The 27,412-nt window shown below is 39.7% G+C and overlaps 2 protein-coding genes and 1 non-coding gene across 5 annotated transcripts in view; 1 reads left to right on the forward strand and 2 right to left on the reverse strand.

Moving 5' to 3' along the window:
- ELF1 (E74 like ETS transcription factor 1) overlaps positions 1–2,859 on the reverse strand; it is a 125,718-nt gene extending 122,859 nt beyond the window's left edge. For both annotated transcript variants that reach the window (XM_055245365.2, XM_063619050.1), the window contains exon 1: positions 2,321–2,859. The gene's annotated coding sequence lies outside the window, so the exon portion shown is untranslated. The remainder of the gene's footprint in view (positions 1–2,320) is intronic.
- TRNAE-UUC (transfer RNA glutamic acid (anticodon UUC)) lies at positions 2,218–2,289 on the reverse strand. Its single transcript has one exon. It is a non-coding gene; the product is annotated as a tRNA-Glu (tRNA).
- Positions 2,510–27,412, forward strand: WBP4 (WW domain binding protein 4). Of its 2 annotated transcripts, XM_055245378.2 has the most exons (10): positions 2,510–3,146; positions 4,092–4,164; positions 6,443–6,505; positions 6,591–6,714; positions 12,028–12,204; positions 14,988–15,034; positions 16,240–16,315; positions 19,183–19,376; positions 24,058–24,221; positions 26,110–27,412. In XM_055245378.2, coding segments are annotated over exons 1-10 (1,131 nt in total). In that variant the 5' UTR covers positions 2,510–3,144; the 3' UTR covers positions 26,321–27,412. The 2 variants fall into 2 exon arrangements, with proteins under 2 accessions (XP_055101353.1, XP_063475153.1); XM_063619083.1 differs by lacking the exon at positions 6,443–6,505 and having other exon boundaries at positions 3,009–3,146.

Genomic DNA, 27,412 nt, shown 5'->3' on the forward strand with positions numbered 1-27,412 from the left:
CAACTACACGAAAGATAAATCTATGTTTTATACAGAGATGATGCAACTACTCCTTTGTGTTCACCCCCAGGTATATAGTACAACTATTTGAAATTACTCAGTGCACAGTTGAAAATAACATCCATTTTAGCACCATTTGGTACAATGTTGTAAGCTCATTACAAAATACAAGGTCAAGGCCTGGCATGGTGGCTCACGCCTATAATCCTAGCACTTTAGGAGGCCGAGGTGGGTGGATCACCTGAGGTCAGGGGTTCAAGACCAGCCTGGCCAACATGGTGAAACACTGTCTCTACTCAAAATACAAAAATTGGCCACGCGTGGTGGCGGGTGCCTATAGTCCCAGCTACTTGGGAGGCTGAGGCACGAGAATAGCTTGAATCCGGGAGGCGGAGGTTGCAGTGAGCTGAGATCGCGCCAATGCACTCCAGCCTGGGTTTCAGAGCGAGACTCCGAGACTCCGTCTCAACAACAACAACAACAACAAAAGTCAAAAGTTAAGCCCTCTCTGGGGACAATTAACGCAGAGTTATGCGAGTTATCTTTCCTTCTTTCCAAATTTTCAACTACTGTAATTCTTTAGTAACTGCTTCTTAATAATGAGACACTATTACTTATTTAAATGAAACTTCCACTTTCATTATCTATTCAAGAATCGCTCAACAATTTTTGTAACTCTATTTAAAATTTGTGAGTGATACGTGTTATCAAAAATGCATGGCTCTAAAGCCAGAGAACAGAGAAGGTTAAAAGTCTCATCACACAGCTAATCAGAGACCAAAATATTATTCCATTCAGTATTCTATCCACTAGCTAACATAAAGAATACAAACATCAGTAACTTCAAAAGCATCTGGTGGTGCTTCGTGTGTAGCAAACACACAAATATTTGAATTAATGAAGATGATTTAAAACACTTAGGCTTTTTCTTGTTTAACAAGGTAAGCCTAATTAATCCTTAATCACGCAGATCACATTAACAAATTTACTGTGCAGTTAAAGCTACAAAATAGTCTAGAAACACACATACTAACAACCAAAACATCTGCTCTCAGTAATGGCACTGACCAGAAACCCATCTACAAGAGTCACTTTTTCCTTCTTCGTTTGTTCCCAGAGGCCTAATAAACATTATAGCCGACCCTATTTTCTAATTTCAGCTTGCATTTAAGATAACGCTTTTGTTTCATTTACAGCTCACATGCTGCTGACACAGCTGCCCCTTCTTTGTAATAAACACAGGGCTTCTATATTTAAAAATACAGTGAAACTTTGTTTTAACGTCCCCTCCCCAGTCTCCAGCCAATTTTCTCTTTCCCAAGCCCCACCTCCACCCCAGAATGTTTTGTTGTCGTTTTAATCAATTTTTTTAAATCAACGGCGCTCAAAACGTTAGACCCTTTGGAAAGTCGATTTACTTATTTAAAGCCATCTCATCAGAGTGGTATTTTTCTTCTCCACAGCTCGTGGTGTGTGTTTTTAAAGGGAAACAAAAAAGATTCTCGTTCCCAAAGGCCTTTTCTCGTGGGTACTTTCCGTGACTGCGACCAGCGCCCCTAATGTCAAGTTGGGAAGACCTCGCGGGCCGGCCTCGCGCTTGCTCAGGCGCCGCGGGTGGAGACGCGAGCGCACACGCGGCGGAAAAGGGCGCCGGGCGGTTGCGCGGCCGGGAAAGCGCGCCCCCCGGGGAGGGCGCGGAAGGCACACTGTGTTCCGTGGGGCCTCGTAAATACCCTGTGGCCAGAGAACCACTACCGGCCCGGGCGCGGGCTCCGGGGCGCCCAGGGCAGTGGGTCAGCCCGTCCAGCATCGGAAGACTCTCAAGAGCGGCCGAAGAGGGTGTGGGCCTGAGCGGGGCGCTGGGAGGAGATAACGCAAGGCCAGAGTTAATCATCACCTCCTGGGCGTCTGGAAAACTACGGGCCGGAGGGGCGGGGGAACAGCCCGGGGGAAAGTGAAACTCCCTCGGGGCCCACCAGCCCCGCGAGCCGAAGGCGGGAGGGAGAAGGATCCGGAGCGCATTCGCTTCTCCAGCAGGCAAGGCGCGGCACTCGAGGCTCCAAAAGCCGCAGCGCAGCTCCTGGCGCCACTAACTACAGTAATGCTCATTTTCTACAAACTCACCCAGACAGGGGGACAAGAAAGGAGCCAGAACACAAGATTTGAAAAGTCAGCCCTCCAAACCGATAGTTGGAAAAAAAGAAAAAGAAGGCAGCGTTCCCATACCGGGAGTCGAACCCGGGCCGCCTGGGTGAAAACCAGGAATCCTAACCGCTAGACCATATGGGAAGTGCTGCTACGAAAAACTGCCGTGACCCACCTGACAAGCATAAGCGCCTCTGCTTCCTTTGCCGCGCCTCTCACCACTGCCGCCTCTGTGCTACTGGAGCTGCCACCGCCACCGCTGCTGCTGCTGCCCACGCGCTCCCGAGCTAGGGAACAAGCCGCCTCCGAGCGCGCGGATGTCGTAGGGGAGAGGAGGGGCGGGGCGGGGCCGCTCTGCTGCAACAGCAAAGTTTGAGGCCAAGCCTAGCGACTCGCTGCCCCGGTTCCGCAATTTCACCTCTTTTTTTTTTTTTTAAACTCCGCCAGAGGACCCCGACCCACAGGTCCTGGTTGCTCCGCTGGTCAAAGTGCGGGCGGACTAGTTGACAAAGTTGAGAGCGGCGACGTCTCTGGGAACAGCTGTTTGCGTTCGGGGCGGAGGCGGCGCGCGAGCTCCTTGGCCTCGAGCCAGCGAGCCTAGAAGGAGAATGGAGGTTCTGGGCCCCAGGGGAGGACACAGAGACGGCGGGATGGCGCAGGGACTTGAAGCTTGAGATCCCGTCCTTCAGCTCAGGTCCCGTCGCGCTTTTACCCTTTCCCGGTGACCTCAACCCCTTTATACCGACCCCACCTCTTTGGAGCCAGGAGTACCGCCCCTGTAGGGGGAGGGGGAAGGAGGCGATTTCGAACGCGGATTGGGTCGTCTGGGCACCCGTAGTTGGGAACAGCGGAACGCTGCTCCCAGGGACTGAGTAAGGCGTCCGGGTCGGAGGGAGGTTCGGGTGGGCCTTGGGCGGCAGGAAGAGCCCGACTCGTCCCGCTGGGATAGCACGAGTCTGAGTGGAACCCTGGACGACTTGCAGAGCGGCTGGCGCAGTCATGTGAGTTGGGTCTCAGGCGCTGAACAACGAGGTGTTTCTCTGGGCGGCCCTTTCTCGCCCAGGTCTTCCCCTCCTCTCCTCCCGCCCTTCGGCCGGGGGCGTGACGGACGCGTTCTTAACTCACTCGGGACCGGCCCCAGACCTGCAGGGCCGGTTCTCAAGGCGGGGTAGAAATGTTACCCCGCCGAACGCCCTGGGCTATGGGGCACGAGGTCTAGGGGGAGGCCGGCGTCCGGTTCAGGGGGCGGGTTGGACGACCGGGGGTGAAGCGACGCAGTGCTCTCTCCACGACGCCGTCGGGGGTCGCACGCGCCCCTTTGGGCTCCGAAGCCCCTGAACCCTAGGATATTGTGAAACTAGGGTTGGGCTGCGGCCTCCCCCGCCCACTGGAAGCGGCCAGCCCTGGATAGCGTAATGGTTTTTTTTTTTGGTCGGCCGTCTGTGAAGTCCCACGGCTTTTCCAGTTCTCTCTTGCCTTGAGGCTCAAGAACAGTCTGTTTTAACTGATAGTCTCGGAGGAACTACAGTTTTCCCCCGCAGTAGTCTTGTACGTTGTTCTTCTGGTGGGAATAACTTGATTTAAGGCAAACTATGAGTTTCCTCAGGTCTCCATTACACCAACCTCCCCCAAAGCCAGAAAGGATAAATGTTCTCTAAGATGTTCCTTAGTTTTTCATAACGATGACGATAACGAGTGAGGAATTTTTGAAAGCCATTTTATTGAAGGGAGTTTTGTAATGAATCAGATACAGACTTTTTCTACTCTGCTGGCAACAGAATTTCAAATGACTGCTCCAACCAGATAAATAATAAAACGACTGTATATAACAAGACAAGATTCAGTAGCAGGGGCATATATTTCAAACTTTAAAAAATGTAAAGCATGCAGAATTTAACCTTTTTTAAGTTTTACATGAGCTTAGCCTTGTTTTCTCTCTTTCTCAGGGCGGACTACTGGAAGTCACAGCCAAAGAAATTCTGTGATTACTGCAAGTGCTGGATAGCAGACAATAGGCCTGTATGATAATTCCGCTATTAGAGATTCTAATAATAATTGTGTTGAATGAAGTGCTCCTTTTTGATGTAAACTCAGTTTACAAAGCACTTTTATGTACATTGTTCTTGCATTTTCAAAACATCCGAAGATTTCTGTCTTCTCAGTCCCCTATGAAAGCTGTGAGCCTTCTTTTCATCAGCCTAACTTTGATTATATATTAAGTGAAATTATTTCTCTGTGGCCTTTTGGGAAATGGGCAATGAGTAGGTCATCTCATTCATGTTATGAAGCACCTATATTATAATGGTGGTGTTCATAATACTGTCATACACAAAGAATTGTGGAAAGCCCTTAAAAAATAAAAGCAATATTTTCAGTTTTTCTTGTATATTTTCTGCTCTAGAAATAATCAAGTGTATTTAATGCAGAGCTGTGTATCTTTAGATGCTTAAATTTGAAAGAAACCATTATTTCCTTTCTCATGAAACAAAGTAACAACTCTGTTAGGTATATTGTTAGTCTATCTCATAGTTGAGATCCAGTGTTGAAGATGTAAAGCAAAAAGCACACCACTGATTTTTCTCCCCTCTTGCATGTCGAAATACTATGTACATACCACATAAACACTAGGGTATCTGTTAAATATATTTTATGTCGATATCCTTTTTACTTGGCAAAGTTGGATGCACAAAGAATAGTAGTCTCGTATTTTAACAATGCTGTGGATTTCTTCTGTAGACATTTATTTCTTGTTATCTGCAAAGTATTTAGGATTTGGATTTTTTTTTGATGTTTTGGTCTTTTTGGATAGTTGCTAAAGTTCTTCACTATTTTACCTAGGTTATCCTTATAAATAAATACCATGAATTTTTAAAACCACACAGATCACTTAAAGTCTCTTTCTTGGAGGTACCTAGGCTGTAAAATGAATTTTGTGAGTTATCTAGAGTAAGTAATCCCTTCCAGTGTAGTCTATCTTCGTCTTCTTGAATTGGTAATAACACATTGACTTAACCTTTAATTAGAAACAAAATTAATTTAATTTTGAGTGATCCTTTAATATTACATTCTTTGTGTAGTGTAATCAACTTTAGGAAACGCAATATATGAAAAACAGGAGGATTATCTGCTTTACAAAGTCACACTTTAAAGATGAATTCATGGTAGTATTTTAGAATAGCTCAGTTAATGCATCATATAAGATTTGATTGACAGAACTTATTTTGCAGAGCTTGCCAGGAATTTCTTACTGCATTTAACTAGAAACTTGTAATTTAGGGAGCATTTCTGATTGTTTAAATAGATAATTGCGCCCACTCACTCGCCCCTGTCCCCAGTCATCAAGTTGCCATCACTCCCCATAGGCTATCATTTTTTTTTTCATTTTCTTGCCTATCCTTCCATTGTTTCTACATGCATGTAGACACAAGTTCTTATTCCACGTATATATTATTCTGCACTATAGTTTAAAAAAATTGAACAGTATGTAACTGGAGCTCCCTTTGTATCCATACATAAAGAGCTTCTTTTTCTCTGTTACAGTAGCCTGTGAGAATGTACCATAGTTTAACCAGTCAGTCCCTTAGAGATGGATACTGTATTGTTATTGCAAACAGTGCTGCAGTCAGTAAGCTTGTATATATCATGATTTTGTACAGGTGCAGGTATATCTATAGAATAAATTACCAGAAATGAAATTGCTGCTTCAAAAGGTAAATGTATTTGTAGTCTTGATAGATATTGCCAAATTATCCTCCATAGAAGTTGTACATTTTGAACCATTACCACATTGTATAAAAGTATTTGCTTATAATTTATGAAGAATCTTAAAATATATACTTTTCTCCTAATTTTGAGGAATAAAGCAATAAAATCATTGTTCTCTATGTCCCTCCTTGTGACAAATAGAGCAATAAAATTCTAAAGGCTTTTGATGTTGAAAGTTGTTTAAGATTTTTTTCCCCAGTCTTGTGGCTTCATGTCATGTTTGAGTCCTCATTACAATCATAGTCAGTAGATTAGTCATCAAGGGTACCTTGTATTTTTCTCCATTAATAAGGTCATCATGATTTATTTTAAGAACCAAAGGAAACCTAGTCAGAGGACATAATAATAAACAATGTAGTTCCCTAGCATCATTTGATTCAAAGGGCCAATTTGCATTAAATTAATGTTTTCATCTCTTCTGCCATTCATTTTAATTTTAATTTTCTCATGTTTATGAGAAAATTGTTTGTTTACTATGAATTTTATGATGTTTATGTAGTTTTCTTTTGTATTTTCTCTTTTCATTTTCAAGAGTGTTGAATTTCATGAAAGAGGAAAGAATCATAAGGAAAATGTGGCAAAAAGGATCAGTGAGGTAACTTAGATTGTTTATTTGCTAATTTTTCTATGCAAATGTCAGTCCTTTATCTCACTTTCACTGTTATGTATGTCTTACATAGATAAAACAGAAAAGCCTGGATAAGGCAAAGGAAGAAGAAAAGGCATCAAAGGAGTTTGCTGCAATGGAGGCAGCTGCCCTGAAAGCATACCAAGAGGATTTGAAAAGGCTTGGCTTAGAGTCAGGTAAAAAAAAAAAAAAAAAAAAAAAAAAGCAGCCAGCATGTTTTAAAAGTAACATCAGAGGTCATGCTAAGTAAGCTTTGATTGTTTCCATAAAGAGGTTATAAACTCAGTATACTCAGTGCTTTTATTATGCATCCATCATAGCCCTGTTTAGACTATGGAAGTTTGCTCATGCCCTTTTGTTGTACTTTTAATGTTTTATCTTTTAACACCTTCATTCATAGCAGCCATACTACTTTTGTGGTCACCTAATCCTAGCTCTATCCTAGGTAAGTGGTTCATTTCAGAGACACTTTGAGTTTTTTAGGTATTGTAGTTATTTAGCTAAAAGACACTATGCATTTGAAAATAGGCCTTGCATTATAATTGCAATTCACTGTGTCCATATGGTTAAAATTATGAGTCTTGTATATTTATATGGGTGAATATGTAGTGAATTAGCCTTTTGTGGACAATTAGCAGATTTTACTATTAGAAGGCAGATATTTACTACTAGAAGGAAGTTCCAGATGAAAGACCTTATTTAACTAGACTGCATCTATCTTGTCATTGAATTTAGGCTTTAAACTGGGAAGGTTTTGTGAATAATTCTCCCATATCAAATCCATTTTCCTTAAGCCAGGCATATAGCAGATCTCAGCTGTTGATTTTACGTAGTGGTTGCAGTCATCAACATGTGATGGTATTCCTCTAATAAAAACAGCTTTCAATTAAAGTTTTAAGCAGAAGTACCAGTTAAGTTCATTGGCATTGTGTTCATTAAATAAGAACAGTTGTAGCCAGACTTTGTTATCCTGGACATTGGTAATTAAAAGGTGGGAAAGTTGTTTGGTTCCTTGAGGATAAAGCCATATGTTCATTTTGAAAGGAAAAAGGATTTAGGCATTCCTGGAGAATTAGGAGTAGATGAGAGTCCAACTATTATCAATTATATGCATTGAGACATTCCATTATGCTGCCCTTTGAGCAAATAAATTTTACCATTTTATATTTAAATGGATTTTTCCTATTAAATATTACCATAGCCTTATTTTTCCAAATAGGATATGTATATTCCTTTAAACATACAACAGTGCAATACAAAGAAAACAGTTTTTAAAAACCCACTGTTAAGATTTTTTGCAGACCTCTTCTTTAGATCTTTTTTTAAATTACATATTTTGTGCTGTGGTCTATTTGCCGGTTGTTTTATTTTTTCCCTCAGTGATATATCAAATGTATCTTTTCATTTAAATAATTAGGGAAATATATCATTTTTATATGGTAGAAGCAGACTTTGGAGTCAAACAGAATTTCCTCTTGCTAGTTATGATTTTAGATTTTTATTAAAACTAAGTAACATTATGGTATAAATTGCTTATTATGTGACCACACATAACAAATGGTGAATAAATGGTAGCCACTGTTGTTTTGTCTCTGTACTATAATTTATTTAATCTTTTCCTGGTTAACATTTAGGTTGCTTAGCGTTTTTCCCTGTCATAAAGAGTGCAGCATTAAGCATCTTTTTGTTTGTTTGTTTGTTTGTTTTTATTATCGTACTTTAAGTTTTAGGGTACATGTGCACAATGTGCAGGTTTGTTAAATATGTATCCATGTGCCATGTTGGTGTGCTGCACCCATTAACTCGTCATTTAGCATTAGGTGTATCTCCTGATGCTATCCCTCCCCCCTCCTCCTACCCCACAACAGTCCCCGGAGTGTGATGTTCCCCTTCCTGTGTCCATGTGTTCTCATTGTTCAATTCCCACCTATGAGTGAGAACATGTGGTGTTTGGTTTTTTGTCCTTGCAATAGTTTGCTGAGAATGATGATTTCCAGTTTCATCCATGTCCCTACAAAGGACATGAACTCATCGTTTTTTATGGCTGCATAGTATTCCATGGTGTGTATGTGCCACATTTTCTTAATCCAGTCTATCATTGTTGGACATTTGGGTTGGTTCCAAGTCTTTGCTATTGTGAATAGTGCTGCAATAAACATACGTGTGCATGTGTCTTTATAGCAGCATGATTTATAGTCCTTTGGGTATATACCCAGTAATGGGATGGCTGGGTCAAATGGTATTTCTAGTTCTACATCCCTGAGGAATCGCCACACTGACTTCCACAATGGTGGAACTAGTTTACAGTCCCTCCAACAGTGTAAAAGTGTTCCTGTTTCTCCACATCCTCTCTAGCGCCTGTTGTTTCCTGACTTTTTAATGATGGCCATTCTAACTGGTGTGAGGTGGTATCTCATTGTGGTTTTGATTTGCATTTCTCTGATGGCCAGTGATGATGAGCATTTTTGCATACATTTTTTGGCTGCATAAGTGTCTTCTTTTGAGAAGTGTCTGTTCATGTCCTTCGCCCACTTTTTGATGGGGTTGTTTGTTTTTTTCTTGTAAATTTGTTTGAGTTCATTGTAGATTCTGGATATTAGCCCTTTGTCAGATGAGTAGGTTGCAAAAATTTTCTCCCATTTTGTAGGTTGCCTGTTCACTCTGATGGTAGTTTCTTTTGCTGTGCAGAAGCTCTTTAGTTTAATTAGATCCCATTTGTCAATTTTGGCTTTTGTTGCCATTGCTTTTGGTGTTTTAGACATGAAGTCCTTGCCCAAGCCTGTGTCCTGAATGGTAATGCCTAGGTTTTTTTCTAGGGTTTTTATGGTTTTACGTTTAACATGTAAGTCTTTAATCCATCTTGAATTAATTTTTGTATAAGGTGTAAGGAAGGGATCCAGTTTCAGCTTTCTACATATGGCTAGCCAGTTTTCCCAGCACCATTTATTAAATAGGGAATCCTTTCCCCGTTGCTTGTTTTTGTCAGGTTTGTCAAAGATCAGATAGTTGTAGATATGTGGCGTTATTTCTGAGGGCTCTGTTCTGTTCCATTGATCTATATCTCTATTTTGGTAGCAGTACCTTGCTGTTTTGGTTACTGTAGCCTTGTAGTATAGTTTGAAGTCAGGTAGTGTGATGCCTCCAACTTTGTTCTTTTGGGTTAGGATTGACTTGGTGATGTGGGCTCTTTTTTGGTTCCATATGAACTTTAAAGTAGTTTTTTCCAATTCTTTGAAGAAAGTCATTGGTAGCTTGATGGGGATGGCATTGAATCTATAAATTACATTGGGCAGTATGGCCATTTTTACGATATTGATTCTTCCAACCCATGAGCATGGAATGTTCTTCCATTTGTTTGTATCCTCTTTTATTTCATTGAGCAGTGGTTTGTAGTTCTCCTTGAAGAGGTCCTTCACATCCCTTGTAAGTTGGATTCCTAGGTATTTTATTCTCTTTGAAGCAATTGTGAATGGTAGTTCACTCATGATTTGGCTCTCCGTTTGTCTGTTATTGGTGTATAAGAATGCTTGTGATTTTTGTACATTGATTTTGTATCCTGAGACTTTGCTGAAGTTGCTTATCAGCTTAAGGAGATTTTGGGCTGAGACAATGGGGTTTTCTAGATATACAATCATGTCATCTGCAAACAGGGACAATTTGACTTCCTCTTTTCCTAATTGAATGGTATTAAGCATCTTTATGCATGTATCTTTTCACGCTTATTTTTCTCTGAAGGTTCAGTTTCTGGAAGTTCATTACAGTATCAAAGTGTGAATATATTTTATATTGATAGCTAATAGCACATTGTCTCCAGAAATGGACTGATTTACATTTTCATTAGAACAAAAATAAGTTTATTAACCCATTTTAGGAGTAACTAGCCAATCCATTGGAAAGTAAAGCCATAAAAACTATTTTTCTCTCTTTTTTTTGAAGACAGGTCTCGCTCTGTCACCTGGTTGGAGTGCAGTGGCAAAATCATGGCTCACTGTAGCCTCGACCTCCCGGGCTCCAGTGGTCCTCCCACCTCAGCTCACCACCAGTGCCAGCTATTTTTTGGTAGAGATGGGGTCTTGCCATGTTGCCCAGGCTGATCTGGAACTCCTGGCCTCAAGCAATCCACCTGCCTGGACTTCCCAAAGTGCTGGGATTACAAGCGTGAGCCACTGTCCCCCACCAAAACTACCCATTTTTTCAAATCAATGTAAACACCTGATCTATCAAACTAATACTGGATTTGGTCATTCTTTTCACTACTTATTGATCTTCTGCAAAACAACAACAAAACATTTCTTTGAATATTAGCAAAAGTTAATGTTAATTGGCCGGGTGCCGTGGTGCATGCCTGTAATCCCAGCAGTTTAGGAGGCCGGAGTGGGAGGATTGCTTGAGCCCAGGAGTTCAAGACCAACCTAGCAAGATGGTGAGACCCCACCTCTACTACAATATAAAAATAAAAAATTAACTGGGCTTGGTGGTGCGCACCTGTAGTCCCAGCTACTTGGGATGCTAAAGTGGGAGGATTGCTTGAGCTGAGGAGTTCAAGGCTACTACTGTGGGCTATGATTGCGCCACTGCACTCCAGCCTGGACGACATAAGAAAAAAAAAGTAAATGTTAATTATCTGAATTGTCTTTGTAATTGTTGTCCATTTTTCTATTAGAGTGTTTGATTTGTAAAGGATCTTTGTTAGGAATATTAACCCTTTGCCATATTTATTGTAAATATTTTTTCATTTGTCTTATATATGTTTTTTCTTTTTATTTTTGTCATACAGAATATCTTAATTTTTATGTAGTCAAATTTAACATTATTTTACTTTGTGTTCTTTTTGTAACTATCTTTGACCTAGTATTTAATAAAAAAGGGGGAAGGGAGCAGGGCGTGGGGAACAGCTTTACTTTTTTCCTAAATAATTAACCAGTTAATCTAAAAACTTTCTTTTTAAGCATGCTTTCTTTATTTCCATTTTTATTTTTATTTTTTATTTTTATAGATTTAGGGGGTACAAATGCAGATTTCTCATATGCATATATTGCATAGTGATGGAATCTGGACTTTTAGTATACCCATTGCCCGAATAGTGAACATTGTACCCAGTAGGTAATTTGAAAACCTCTTTTTTTAATGATCTTTTATCCTCTGATATGAAATACCAGCCAACCTGAAGTTGGCTCTGTATCTGGACTATTTTGTTTCAATTATATGCTTGCCTATTTCTATGTCCGTTCCACACTGCTGGCTGTTTTGTTAACCCACAGTTTTAGAATAAGTTTTAATACCTGTTAGAACTAAATTCTCCTTTTTCTTTTTATTACGGTTTTCCTGCCCTTACGTGTTTATTTTTCCAAATGAACTTTATAATAATGTGTTAAGTTCTCAAAAGAATCTTATCAGGTTTTTGATTGGAATAACATTAATGTTTTATGCCAGCAACAATAAAAAATAGTAGTTACTATAGCTGCTTTACCCTTCTCTCATATCTTTAGAAATTTTGGAGCCAAGCATAACACCAGTAACCAGCACTATCCCACCTACCTTGACGTCAAATCAACAGAAAGAAAAGAAAGAAAAGAAGAAAAGAAAAAAAGATCCTTCAAAGGGCAGATGGGTAGAAGGCATAACCTCTGAGGGTTACCATTACTATTATGATCTTATCTCAGGAGGTAAGTCATTTAGGCATAAAACTGGTAAAGAACAGTGTCACTAGTAGAATAGAACAATTTATTTTATGTTAGGATTTTTATCTAATATTGGAGCATTTTAAATAATGAAAGACCAGTTTTTCATTTTTGCCGCAAAGGTAAGAAAACTATGTGCCCTTTAAAAAGGTACCCTTCTCATAGTGACTAAGTGTCATACTTAGTCAAAGCCTTTAATAATGACTTTCTTACAAATAAACTATAGCTTTATATTTTCTCAGTAGAAACTTCTGTAAATATAAACTACATGGAAATAAAGAATTTTGCATAGAAATAAGGAATTTCAAATCCAGTTCACAAATTGTAAGGGTACTTGAAATAAAACATTTTACAGGAGAGATTTTCTTCTGGGAGCCGGTAACTGATTTCTTTTTTCTGTAGCTGCCTTGATTGATTTGATATCGTTACTGAAAAATGGCATTGTGTATTTTACTGTAAACTGATACCCAACAGAAAAATACACAGTGCCATGGCCAGATGCGGTGGCTCATGCCTGTAATCCCAGCACTTTGAGGGGCTGAGGTGGGTAGATCACTTGAGGTCAGGAGTTCAAGACCAGCCTGACCAACATGATGAAACCCCGTCTCTACTAAAAATACAAAATTAGGCTGGGCACAGTGGCTCACACCTGTAATCCCAGCACTTTGGAAGGCTGAGATGGGCGGATCACGAAGTCAGGAGATCAAAACCATCCTGGCTAACATGGTGAAACCCCATCTCTACTAAAAAAAAAAAACAAAAAATTAGCTGGGCGTGGTGGTGGGCACCTGTAGTCCCAGCTACGTGGGAGGCTGAGGCAGGAGAATGGCGTGAACCCGGGAGGCGGAGCTTGCAGTGAGCCAAGATTGGGCCACTGAACCCAGGAGGCGGAGCTCGCGGTGAGCGTTGATTGGGCCACTGTACTCCAGCTTGGGCGACAAGTGAAACTCTGCCTCAAAAAAAAAAAAAAAAAAAAAAAGTAGCCAAGCGAGGTGGCTCATGCCTGTAATCCCAGCTACCTGGGAGGCTGAGACAGGAGAATCGATTGAACCCGGGAGATGGAGTTTGCAGTGAGCCGAGATTGTGCCATTTCACTCCTGCCTGGGCAACAAGAGCAAAAGTCTATCTCAAAAAAAAAAAAAAAAAAAAAGAAAAAGAAATACACAGTGTCATTTTACAGTAACAATATCAAAAACATCTTTTTGTTTTTCCTAAAAACTAAATGTATTTGGGGTTTTTACTCTGTATACATTTTGGAATAAATTAATACACTTATTCTACATTGATGTAGCATTTTACTCTCCAGAGTCAAAAAATTTAGCACCAAATAAATAAGCTTGATAAAAGGAGGAATTTTAAAGTGCTGTAATGGAAGTGTAATTAAGATTATATGGGAACTCATAATAATGTTGAATTCGTTGTGATTATGTAGCTTTGAGAGATTATCATAGGAATTACTTTTGAGCTGATCTCTAAATTAAGATACGGACATCAGGAATGATGCCTTACTCACCATTGTATCCCTAGCGCCTAACATAGTGCCTAGCACAGTGCAGACAGTCTGTAAGTGTTTTGATTAAAGAAGACTTCAGTGGATTATTAAGAGGTACAGAATTCAGACAGAACAATATGAACCCCAAAAAAGGTTTGAAAGTATTGGGAAATAGTGGTCGAGGTAAAACATGCAGTTCTTTGAAGACATCTTAGTAGAGTTAGACTGGAAGGTAGATTGGGGCCGTCTTATGGAGGGCTGAGAGAATGATGGTGCCATTTACTTAGATATGAGATAAGGAACTGAAAATAAGTTTAATGGGGACAATAATGAATTAGATATGTTGAATTTGAGGTACCTAAAGAATATTCCTATGACAACTTTTGGTAGCTAATTGATGGTTACAGTGTAGAGTTGAGCAAAATTGAGTCTGGGGATGTAGATAATGTATATGAGATCACAAGCAGAGAGAACAGAGCAAGAAGTTAAGAAGGTGAGTGTTACATATATTAAAGGAATGGTTAGAAGAAAAGCCAGCAAAAGAAGGTTAAGAATGCTAGGAAGGTGGGAAATAAGATCAGAGAGTTAATCATGAAGAAATCCTCAGGCTAACAATCTTACTGTAATGACTATTATCGTTAGGATCATAATTACCTTTGGACTATGTAGAAATATTAATCTATTAGAGTTTGCACTGAGCTTTAAGTGACATGCATATTGTAGTTTAGCAATGAAGATACCATAAATGATTATGTACTAGCAATTAGAAGTCTTTCTCAAATTTACTTACAAACTATTATTTCTTTTCTCCCTTCCAATGCTTATTGCTTGCTTCTTTGTTTCAGCATCCTACTTTATATACTCTTCCTCTCCATGTTACATGTTTTTAATTTCTGCATACTAGTTGTTCCTCTTCTGAGTCCTTATTCAATTTATCTCTCACTCTCCCTTGCCCCAAGATATCAAAAGGCCTTTGAAACTTATCAAACCTGAATTCTGTGAAACCTTTACGAGAAGCCCTGCCTGGCTCTAAAATTCCTGTGGAAGTTCCAGTACCTTCTAATCCCTCGTTCTGTTCTTTCTTCTTGGTTACATAGCATTCAGATATATTCTCTGCACAGTACTGGGATGTATGTTCTGTTTTATTTTTCAAATATGTTTTAAACTGTAGACCTGTAGTGTTTTGTACATAATGACTGTAAATTTTGTCCAAATTTTTTGGAAAGTATTTTTTTAAGCAAAAAGATTTTATAAATGCAATATATTTTGCTTTAAGCATCTCAGTGGGAGAAACCTGAAGGATTTCAAGGAAACTTAAAAAAGGTAACTGAAGCATATTAATAGTGTTCTTGTTTTATTCTTTGAAGTGATTCATTTCTTGGGTTTTTGTAGAGTTTTGTTAAGCAACTTTACTTACAAATACTCCACTCCCTCCACCCCCAAACTGTGGCCTTTTTTTTCCCATAATGCTTTTGTTAGAAGGCTGGATGGAGATGAAATAGTGATATCTGGCCGGGCGCAGTGTCTCATGCCTATAATCCCAGCACTTTGGGAGGCTGAGGCAGGTGGATCACGAGGTCAGGAGTTAAAGACCAGCCTGGCCAAGATGGTGAAACCTCATCTCTACTAAAAACTGCAAAAAAATGAGCCAGGCGCTGTGGCAGGTGCCTGTAATCCCAGCTACTCAGGAGGCTGAGTCAGGGGAATCACTGGGACCTGGGGCGACAGAGGTTGCAGTGAGCCGAGATCGCACCACTGCACTCCAGCCTGGATAACAAAGTAAGACTCCATCTCAAAAAAAAAAAAAAGTACTGATATCTATCCAAAAAATACATTCAGGGCAAATATTAGTTGGTTTGCAGTCAGTTGCTATTCACATGTTCCTGTCCATTTGGAAAGAATTGTTCCTGGCTTTCAAAGGTGAGATATTCACTCTTTGAAAGTTGGTTCTTTATTAGCAAAAACCAAGCTTCCTGGCCACGATTAGTACTACCACCCCTAATACCCAGGTGTATTAGTCAGTTCTTGCATTGCTATAAAGAAATACTTCTGAAACTAGGTAATTTATCAAGAAAAGAGGTTTAATTGACTCACAGTTAACGCAGTCAATACAGGAAGCATGGTGGCATAAGCTCTTCTGGAGAGGCTTCAGGACAATCATAGCAGAAGGCCAAGGGAAAACAGTCACATCTTACATGGCCAGACCAGGAGCAGGGGGTTAGCGGGGAGGTGCCACACTTTTCAATGACCAGATCTCAGGGTAACTTGCTCACTATTTCGACAACAGCACCAAACAAAGGTGGATGGTGTTGAAACCATGAGAAACCACCCCTGTGATACAGTCACCTCCCACTAGGCCCCATCTCCAACTTGGAGGATTACAATTCTACATGAGATTTGGGTGGGGATGCAGATCGAGATGATATCACCAGGTGTCAGGAGGAGAGGCAAGGGTGGCTGACTCTGAGTTATTCAATAGAAAATCATGGTTATCCTCAGTTTATGCTGGGTTTTTTTCCTCTTATTAGACAGCAGTGAAGACTGTTTGGGTAGAAGGTTTAAGTGAAGATGGTTTTACCTATTATTATAATACAGAAACAGGAGGTAAGTATTACCTTTGATTATCTTAACTGTTTAAAATTGTACCTGGAACTGCTTATTGGCCTGCTGATTAATCATCTGAACTTGGAAATTTTAGTATACAATAAACATATTTGTGTAGTAAGCATGAATTATTTTTTGTAATTTAAAAACAATACAGTGGAAAAGCAAAAAGATTTCTGTTCGTATTATATTGTGCCGTTCACCAGTGTTATTCCCAGTTGATATTGCATTCACAAACTTAAAAATAGAATCATTTTAGCTTTCTCTGACATTACTATTTTTATAATTATTTTAGAAATATAGTCATTACCTTGGAAGGTAGCTTAGAGATCATCTAGCTCAACTTGCCTTTTCCTTTTTAAAAATAAAACTGTGGCCGGGCACAGTGGCACACGCCTGTAATCCCAGCACTTTGGGAGGCCAAAACAGGTGGATCACCTGAGGTCAGGAGTTAAGCGACCAGCCTGACTAACATGGTGAAACCCTGTCTCTGTTAAATACAAACAAATTAGCCGGGTGTGGTGGTGCATGCCTATAATCCAAGCTACTTGAGAGGCTGAGACAGGAGAATCTTGTACCTGGGAGGCGGAGGTTGCAGTGACCGGAGATCATGCCATTGCACTCCAGCCTGGGCAACAAGAGCAAAACTCTGTCTCAAAAAAAAAAAAAAAAAACAGGCCGGGCGCAGTGGCTCACGCCTGTAATCCCAGCACTTTGGAAGGCCAAGGCGGGCGGATCATCTGAGGTCAGGAGTTCGAGACCAGCCTGATCAACATGGTGAAACCCCTTCTCTACTAAAAAATTACCCGGGCTTGGTGGTGGGCACCTGTAGTCCCAGCTACTCAGGTGGCTGAGGCAGAGTCGCTTGAACCCAGGAGGCAGAGGTTGCAGTGAGCCAAGATCACACCACTGCACTCCAGTCTGGGTGACAGAGCAAGACTGTCTCAAATTAAAATAAAAAATAAAACTGAAGCTATTTAGTAGTGTCTAACGAATTAGTAAAAGTGAAAATTTAACAATTTTTCAGTTGCATACTCATGAAGCATGCATAAATACTAATTGTTATCTAAAACTTTCAAATTAATGTTTCATCTAATTTAACATCATAAACTGCAGTTGAATTTATCAGAACAGCTATAACATTAATGTAACTTTAGGAGAGGCTTTTTTTTCTTTTTAATTGCTGTGATCATTAGCTCATTGCATAGCATTAAATCTTTTAGGAAGAAAAGGCCCTTTTAACCTCCAAGTAGACATTTAGCCTGCCCAGTCATAGCAATGTTGATATTCCAGTACAATTAAAGGTTGGGATTTTTATACATATAAAATAGTATAGTGATATAATACAGCTTTAGAGTTAGACAGATCTGAGTTCAATGCACAGCTTCTTTACTTACCAGTGATGTGACTGTGGGCAAGTTACTGAGCCTATAGTCACTCTTCAGTGAAATAGAATAAACATACTTGCTCTGTAAGGTCGTGAATGTCATATGTCATAAAGTTACAATAACAGTGCTTGGCACGTAATAGGTGCTAAATAAATTACTTCCTGAACTGGCGTGGTGGCTCATACCTGTAGTCCCAGAACTTTGGGAAGTTGAGGCAGGCGGATCACTTGAGGTCAGGAGCTCATGACCAGCCTGGGCAACATGGTGAAATCCCGTCTCTACTAAAAATACAAAAATTAGCTGGGCGTGGTGGCGCTTGCCTGTGGTCCCAGCTACTTGGGAGGCTGAAGCAGGAGAATCGCTTGAACTGGGGAGGTGGAGGTTACAGTGAGCTGAAATCACGCCAAATAAATAAAAATAAAATAAATAAATTCTTGAAAGTTCTATTGTTGTGTGAAATGTGGATGAGGAAAAGTAATGTTTTTCATTAATCCTGCCAAGAACTCTGAATTAATTAAGGTGCTGTATATATTGATTTGCCTTGAATGATTTTGGTTTATTCCTGGACCAGAATAATTATTAACGGCAGCCCCTTTCACTCTTAAAACTCTCCCAGTTGAAAATAGGGAATTAATTACAAGGTAATTAGAAATATTATTGTTTTACTAAAAGCCCAATGAACCACTGGATGGCAGTAGAGTTCAGTCAGTTGAGATTCCCACTGCTGCCCCCCCCACCAAAACACCATATAAAAATGAGAATTTAATATTCACTTAGTGCTTCACAATGTAATTTCACTCCATGAAAATCTTAGGAATTTTTTCTTTTTTTAAGTTGAGACAAGGTCTTGCTCTGTCGCCCAGTCTGGAGTGCAGTGGCACAATCATGACTCACTGCAGCCTCTATTTCCTGGACTCAAGCAGTCTTCCCACCTCAGCCTCCTGACTAGTGGGGACTGCAGGAACATGGCATGATGCCTGCTAACTTTTTAATTTTTTGTAGAGACAGGGTCTCGCTATGTTGCCCAGGCTGGTCTCAAACTCCTGAGTTAAAGCAGTCCTCCTACCTCGCCTTTTCAAAGTTTTGGAATTACAAGCATAAGCCACCACACTGGGGCCAGGAAAGGAAATCTCTGTGATAAGTAAGTTTCAGGAAATCTCTTGTTTGCTCATTATCAATATGTTTCCTGAAATTGGTGTCAGATAAATTGTGAACCATTAGAAATATCACCCAGTTCTTAGGTCTCTCATTCCATTGGAGTTATAGTTTATACATCTAGTAAATCCAGGCTGTTTGAAAGCAATTTCTGAAAGATACAAGAGCAAGAGGTTTGGGAACTCTTTATCTTCTTGATCAAGAGATAGTATGAAATAAATACAGTATTGTCATTTAATAATTGTAAGTGATAAATGTTATGTTGAAATTACATCTGAATAGAATTAATAACTAAATAACATGACTTTAAAATGTGTTGAGCAGAATCCAGATGGGAGAAACCTGATGATTTCATTCCATACACTAGTGATCTGCCTTCTAGTAAGGTCAATGAAAATTCACTTGGCACCCTAGATGAATCCAAATCATCAGATTCTCATAGTGATTCTGATGGGGAACAGGAAGCAGAAGAAGGAGAGGTCTCTACAGAGACAAAAAAGCCAAAAATAAAGTTTAAGGTAGGTTTTTAAATTTTACTCTTCACATCATTTTTTTTTTTTTTTTTTTTTTGAGATGGAGTCTTGCTCAGGCTAGAGTACAGTGGCACTGTCTCACTGCAACCTCCACCTCCCAGGTTCAAGCGATTCTCCTGCCTCAGCCTCCCGAGTAGCTGGGACTACAGGCGTGTGCCACCACACCCGGCTAATTTTTTGCATTGTTAATAGAGACAGGGTTTCACCATGTTAATAACCAGATGGTCTTGATCTGACCTCGTGATCTACTTGCCTCGGCCTCCCAAAGTGCTAGGATTACAGACGTGAGCCACCACGCCCAGCTGACATCAATTTTTGAAAAGCTCTACAGACCTTAAGTCTTCTGATAGAACGTAGAAATTAAGACATATTTTGGCAACTGGATAAATAAAACCGGGAACACTCAGGAGCCCATGAGTCAAAGCAGAGAAGACACATTATTAGCATTGAGCAATGGTTGCGATTGTTGGCCTGAGAAATGTAGGAAAATCAGAGTTCCTACATACCTAGGCTACAGCTAGGATCTTTTTTTTTTTTTTTTTTGGAGCAATAGGAAGAAACTTTTTTTTATTTTATTATTATACTTTAAGTTTTAGGGTGCATGTGCACAATGTGCAGGTTTGTTACATATGTGTACATGTGCCACGTTGGTGTGCTGCACCCATTAACTCGTCGTTTAGCATTAGGTATATCTCCTAATGCTGTCCCTCCCTCCTCCCCCTACCCCACAACAGTCCCTGGAGTGTGATGTTCCCCTTCCTGTGTCTGTGTGTTCTCATTGTTCAATTCCCACCTAAGGCTACAGCTAGGATCTTGTTATTGCCTGCAGTTTCTCTACCAACTTCACAAATCTTGATGGAACTTAGAGTAAGGGTTATGTCCAGTTTACAGAGGAGCAGCAGCAAAGCCTTCGTTGTAGTTGCCATCACAATGATTATAGCCAGCCAGATTTAGGTAATCCAGTATCCAACTTAGGATAGAAATGATTAATTTCTTCCATCAAAAGGAATGTGTTCCAACAACAACAACAAAAAAATACAGGCCAATAACCCTGCTGAACATAGATGCAAAAACCTTCAACAAAATACTGGCAAACTGAATCCAGCAGTACATCAGAAAGATTAATACACCATGATAAAGGGATGCTTTATTCCAGTGATGAAAGGATGGTTCAAAGTGTACAAATCAATAAATGTGATTCACCACATAAACAGAATTAAAAACAACCATATAATCAGCTCAATAGATAAAAAGCATTTGTTAAAATTCAGCATCCTTTCATGATAAAAACCTTCAGCAAACTAGGCACAGAAGGAACATACCTCATAATAATAAAATAATAAAAGCCATATATGAGGCCGAGTGCGGTGCCTCATGCCTGTAATCTCAGCACTTTGAGAGGCTGAGGCAGGAGAATCGATTGAACCTGGGAGGCAGAGTTTGCAGTGAGCTGAGATAGTGCCACTGCACTCCATGCTGGGTGACAGACCGAGACTCTGTCTCAAAAAAAAAAAAAAAAGCCATATATGATAAACACACAGCCAATGTTATACTGAATGGGGAAGCATTGAAAGTATTCTCCCTAAGAAATCAAAGCAAGGATGCTCACTTTAACCACTCCTTTTCAACATAATATTGGAAGTCCTAGCCTGAGCAGTCAGGCAAGAGAAAGAAATAAAAGGCATCCAAATTGGAAAAGAGGAAGTCAAGCTATCCCTGTTTGCTGATTAAATGATCTTACTATCTAGAAAACCCTAAAGACCCCTCCAAAACACCTGGATTTGATAAGTGACTTCAGTCATGTTTCAGGATACAAAATCACTTTACAAAAATCAGTAGCATTTCTGTATACCTATATCTATATGATAATGATAAAACTGAGAACCAAATAAAAAACTCAATCCCATTTGTGATAACTACAAAAAAAAAATCTAGGAATCTAGGAATATATTTAACCAAGGAAATGAAAGATCCCTACAAAGTGAACTACAAAACACTGATTAAAGAAATCATAGATGATACACACAAATGAAAAAACATGCTTATGGATTGGAAGAATCAATATCACTAAAATGACATACTGGCCAAACCAATCTACAGATTCAACACAATCCCTATCAAATTACCAACTTCATTTTTTACAGAATTAGAAAAGCCAATTCTAAAATTTATGTGGAATCAAAAAAGAGCCTCAATAACCATAGCAGTCCTAAGCAAAAAGAACAAAGGTGGAGGCATCCCATTACTTGGCCTCAGACTATACTCCAAGGCTGTTGTAACCAAAACAGTGCAGTACTGGTATAAAGATAGACACATAGATTGATGGAACAGAATAGAGAACCCAGAAATAAAGCCACATACCTACAACCAACTGATCTTCAACAAAATCAACAAAAATATACACTGGGGAAGGGATACCCCATTCAATAAATGATCCTGGGAAAACTGGCCAGCTATATGCAGAAGAATGAAACTGGACCCCTACCTCTAACCACGTACAAAAGTTAAGATGGATTAAAGACTTAAATGTTTAAAGATCTGAAAGTATAAAAACCCTAGAAGGAGGCCAGGCATGGTAGCTCACACCTGTAATCCCAGCACTTTGGGAGGCCGAGGTGGGCGGATCACCTGAGGTCGAGAGTTAAAGACCAGCCTGACCAACATGGAGAAACCCCATCTCTACTAAAAATAGAAAATTAGCTGGGCGTCCTGGTGCATGTCTGTAATCCCAGCTACTGAGGAGACTGAGGCAGGAGAATCGCTTGAACCCAGGAGGCAGAGGTTGCAGTGAGCTAAGATCGTGCTGTTGCATTCCAGCCTGGGCAACAAGAGTGAAACTCTGTCTCAGAAAAAAAAAAAAAGAAAAAAAAAATCCTAGAAGGAAATCTAGGAAAAACTCACCTGGTCATTGACCTAAGCAAAGAATTTACGACATAGTCTTCAAAAGTAAGCACAAAAACAAAAATAGACAAATGGGAGGGACTTAATTAAAAAGCTTATGCACAGCAAAAGAAACAATTAACAGAGTAAATAAACAGCCCACATATTGGGAAAAACTATTTGCAAACTATGCATCCAACACAGGACTAATATCCAGAATCTGCAAGGGATTCAACAAGAAAAAGACAACTCCATTGAAAAGGGGGAAAAGGACATTAACAGGCATTTTTCAAAAGACACACAGGTGGCCGAAACACATGAATAATGCTCAACATCACTGATCGTCAGAGAAATGCAAATGAAAATCACAAGGAGATACCATCTTATACCAGTCAGAAGGCTGTAATTAAAAAGTCAGAAAATGGCTGGATGCAGTGGCTCACACCTGTAATCCCAACACTTTGGGAAGCTGAGGCTGGCAGATCATTTGAGGTCAGGAGTTCAAGACCAGCCTAACCAACATGGTGAAACCCCATCTCTACTAAAAATGCAAAAGAAATTAGCTGGGCATGGTGGCGCATGCCAGGAGAATTGCTTGAACCTGGGAGGTGGAGGTTGCAGTAAGCCAAGATCATGCCACTGCCCTCCAGCCTGGGTGACAGAGCAAGACTCTGTCTCAAAAAAAAAAAAAAAAAAAAAAAAAAAACAGATACTAGCAAGGATGCAGAGAAAGGGAAACACTTACACACTGTTACTGAAAATATATGTTAGTATAACCTTTATAGAAAACATTTCTCAGAGAACTAAAAGCAGAACTGTTATTCAATCCAGCAGTCCCACTTGTGAGTATCTACCCAAAGGAAAAGAAATCATTAAACAAAAAAGATAGTTGCACTCATATGTTTGTAGCAGCATTGTTCACAATAGCAAAAAGTAAATCAACCTAAGTGTCCATCAGTGGAGGATTGGATAAAAAAATGCGGTATACACACACACACACACACACCCCATAGAATACTACTCAGCCATAAAAAATGAAATGATAGCTTTTGCAGCTATGTGAATGGAACTGGAGGCCATTAACCTAAGTGAAATAACTCAAAGTCACATACTACATGTTCTCACTTATAAGTAGGAGCTAAACAGTGGGCACACATGGACATACAGAATGGACTAATAGACAGTGGAGACCATAAAAGGTGGGAGGGTGGGAGGGAGGTAAGTTGAAAATGTATCTATTGGGTTTGTTCACTGTTCAGGTGATAGGTACACTAAAAGCCCAGACTTCACCGTGACATAATATATACATGTAAGAAATATGCATTTGTGCCCCCTAAGTTATTTTTTAAAAGATAAATTATAGGAAAAGGAAAAAAATTACAAAATACAGGTAAACAAGGACAAACTCCCTATAATCTTGCCACCTCCCAGAAAAATTCAACAATCACAATTATAAAGGGAGTCACTGTTGGATATGCAAGTAAAGCAAGAAAGCAGAAAAGAGAAGTTAAGAGAGCCCTGTTTATATGTCCTTAATTGTAGAACTTAAGACATTAAGGTGATGATTTAGGAAGCCTTTGTCATGGTATATCAACATTTCAGACATGGAAAACCTAATCAAGCAGTAAAGTTCTTCTATGTATATTTATTGTGTTACGTGCAAATTTGAGTTAGTGAATTATTGTTCATAAATCTATAACAACACCTTTAAAAGCCTTAAAGAAATTTTATTTTTGTCTTGGTAGTTTTGCTTGAACGGTATTATTTCTTGGCTTTTACATTTCAGGAAAAAATTAAAAATAATGATGGAGGAAATGACCCAGAAACACAGAAAGAAAAAAGTATTCAGAAACAGAATTCATTAGGTTCAAATGAAGAAAAATCGAAAACTCTTAAGAAATCAAACCCATATGGAGAATGGCAAGAAATTAAACAAGAGGTTGAGTCTCAGTAAGTACCTGGAGCTTTAATCCCACTGTTACTACAAGTGATTTTACATCCCATTACTTCCTAAATTGCAGTAAGTAATTTCAAGGATGCTGTGCTTATTAAAAGTATAGCTTGAGGCCAGGTGCAGTGGCTCACCCCTGTAATCCCAGCACTTTGGGAGGCTGAGGTGGATGGATCATGAGGTCAAGAAATGAGACCATCCTGGCCAACATGGTGAAACCCCATCTCTACTAAAAATACAAAAATTAGCTGGGTGTGGTGGCACGTAGCTGTGATCCCAGCTACTCAGGAGGTGGGGGCAGGAGAATCGCTTGAACCCAGGAGGTGGAGGTTGCAGTGAGCTGAGATTGCGCCACTGGACTCCAGCCTGGCAGCAGAGCAAGACTCCATCTCAAAAAAGAAAAAAAAAAAAAGTATAGCTTGGCCGGGTGAGGTGGCTCACGCCTGTAATCCCAGCACTTCAGGAGGCCAAGGCAGGCAGATCAGCTGAGGTCAGGAGTTCGAGACCAGCCTGGCCAACATGGCAAAACTTAGCAGGGAATAGTGGCACACATCATGTTGCCAGCTACTTGAGAGGTTGAGGTGGGAGGATCACTTGAGCCCAGGAGGTTGAGACTGCAGTGAGCCATGTTCATACCACTACACTCCAGCCTGGGCAACAGAGTAGGACCTTCTCTCAAAAAAAAAAAAAAAAAAAGTAAAAACTAAATAGATAAGCAAATATTGCAGCAACTCAAGTATTAACAAAGTACATTTCTTTAGGATTCAGTGTTGCTATTTAGTTTTATAACTTAAAGCAGCCTATGATAAACTGATAGCAAAGAAGGTCCTTGCTGGCCAGGCAGGTGCAGTGGCCCACGCCTATAATCCCAGTACCTTGGGAGGCTAAGGCAGGAGGTTCACTTGAGCCCAGGAGTTGGAGGCTGCTGTGAGCTATGATGGCACCACTTCACTCCAGCCTGGGAGACAGAGCAAGACTCTGTCCTAAAAAGAAAAAATCCTCAGAATAGACTGCCTTCTGCACAGCTCCATTCTCCAAATAGGATGATGTGTGTTTTTCAACAGGTTTTATGCTCTCAGCTACTTAAGAGTTAAACATAACGATCTTTCTGGTCCATGTTCCAGAATTTCATAGATGGGACTGATGGGTGTGATGTGACTAATTTGCTCTTTCACAGACCAGTTGACTATCTAGGGAGTACGGTACTGTGATAGGCTGTTTTTAATCAGGTACTGATATCAGGACCACTCAACTGATTATTTATAATTAATCATGTGGATGGTTGAAGGGCTAGTTCTTAGAAAAGGAGTGCTAGGCATACAGCTCCATTCAGTCTTCTATACAAGGAAAATGAGATCTCGACTCGCTGCAACCTCTGCCTCCCAGGCTGAAGTGATCCTCTCACATCAACCTCTTGAGTAGCTGGGACTGTAGACACATGACACCATGCCCAGATAATTTTTGTATTTTTGGTAGCAATGGGGTTTCGCCATGTTACCCAGGCGCATCTTGAAACTCCTGAGCTCAAGTGATCCTCCTGCCTCGGCCTCTCAAAGTGCTGGGATTACAAGCTTGAGCCACCGCACCCAACCCCCTTATCCCTTTACTTGTACTGCTTATATATAAGCCCAAGCGTTTTCTTAGATAATGCATCATTTGTGCAACAGGAATAAATTAATACATAGAACTTCTCCCAGCATTTATCCACCTGAATAAGTGCTCAGTATCTTAAATAATGTTGTAAAGTCAGTATTTTAAAGTAGTTCCTACTCCAAAATAAGCAACTTCTAATGTATTGTCATTAGAAAGCCGATCTTGGGGCATTGGTTATATGAAAACATTTGTCTTACCCTGTCAAATAGAGTTTTATTTTAACTCTATTTCCAGTAAGGAGGTAGATTTGGAACTTCCAAGCACTGAAAATGAGGATGTATCAACTTCAGAAGCTGACGGTGGTGGAGAACCCAAAGTGGTATTTAAAGAAAAAACAGTCACTTCTCTTGGAGTTATGGCAGATGGAGTGGCCCCAGTCTTCAAAAAGAGAAGAACTGAAAATGGAAAATCTAGAAATTTAAGGCAACGAGGTGATGATCAATAGTTGCAGGAGAGCTTTTTGTATATGCTTTTAGGACAGAATGGAGACTTATACATCCAAAGTTTATCTGTGTTTGTAAGTATTTTGATGCTAAAAATTTAGATTTATTCTAAATGTATTTGATGTGAATTAAAATAAATATTTTTTCATGTGAAATTTATTTTGGTTCCTAAAATGGAAGCCTACCACATTGCATTGTAATACAGTGTATTATGTTCAGTGTCTAAAAACTGCTAATTAAGTCATAATTTAAGATGCTATGTATCTGTTATTTAAAACATGGAGAAACAGGGCCTTTATTCCATTCGTATTCATATGAACATATTTATCCTGCATTGAAAACGCATTACTTTTGCACATTGATGTTAACTGTTGTCCAACAAATAAGTATCGGAGTACATGAGAATATTCACAGCCCAGTGATGATTTGGTTCTGAGGCTGATGTGAGAAGGCTGATGTAAAAAATGTATGCATATTGGCTTACCTTACTCAATTTAAAGTCAAAAGCCAACAGCCAGGAGCAGCTCAGGTACTTCAGATGTGCTTAATATGGAGTGAAAACTGGACCAGAGGTGGAAAGGTGTATTTGCCCCAGTTCATTTCAAAGCAGCAAACGTTGTTTAAGCATTTTAGTTTGAACCAGGCATTGTGTTAGGAATCCAGGGATAAAGATGAATGAAATGTATTTCTGTTCTTCAGGAGTTCACATTCTAGCATATGCCTTTTTTCCCCCAGTCATGCACTCTTTTTGGCAGCCTTATATGTACTAGAAAAGATTTTTTTAAGTTTATTTAAAGCTGTGTAGATGAAGGCTTGATCTAAAATAGTATAAGGTCTCCAGCTTCAGTAAAAGTTTTTAGTGTTTACTTAAATTAGTAATTTCTTACTTTCTGTCTGGTTAAAATGTCTTAAAAAGTAGAATTTTCTTCTTTAATCCATTTAGTAGTTATCTCCCTTTTACTTTTCAAATTCACAAAATTATAGTTCTCATAAATTGTATAGTATTTAACTTTTAATAGTTAATATTTGTCTTTTTGAGATTACTAGTGTACATGTAAAAAAAATAGCTTATTAAAAACTTTATCAAAGAATAA

Source organism: Symphalangus syndactylus, chromosome 15 (assembly GCF_028878055.3).
Source record: "Symphalangus syndactylus isolate Jambi chromosome 15, NHGRI_mSymSyn1-v2.1_pri, whole genome shotgun sequence".
Lineage (NCBI taxonomy): Eukaryota > Metazoa > Chordata > Mammalia > Primates > Hylobatidae > Symphalangus > Symphalangus syndactylus.

Coding starts and splice junctions, on each gene's coding strand:
- WBP4 (XM_055245378.2), top strand. Junction 6,506..6,590: donor TGGCAAAAAGGATCAGTGAG/GTAACTTAGATT, acceptor TGTCTTACATAG/ATAAAACAGAAAAGCCTGGA. Junction 16,316..19,182: donor TTATAATACAGAAACAGGAG/GTAAGTATTACC, acceptor TGTGTTGAGCAG/AATCCAGATGGGAGAAACCT.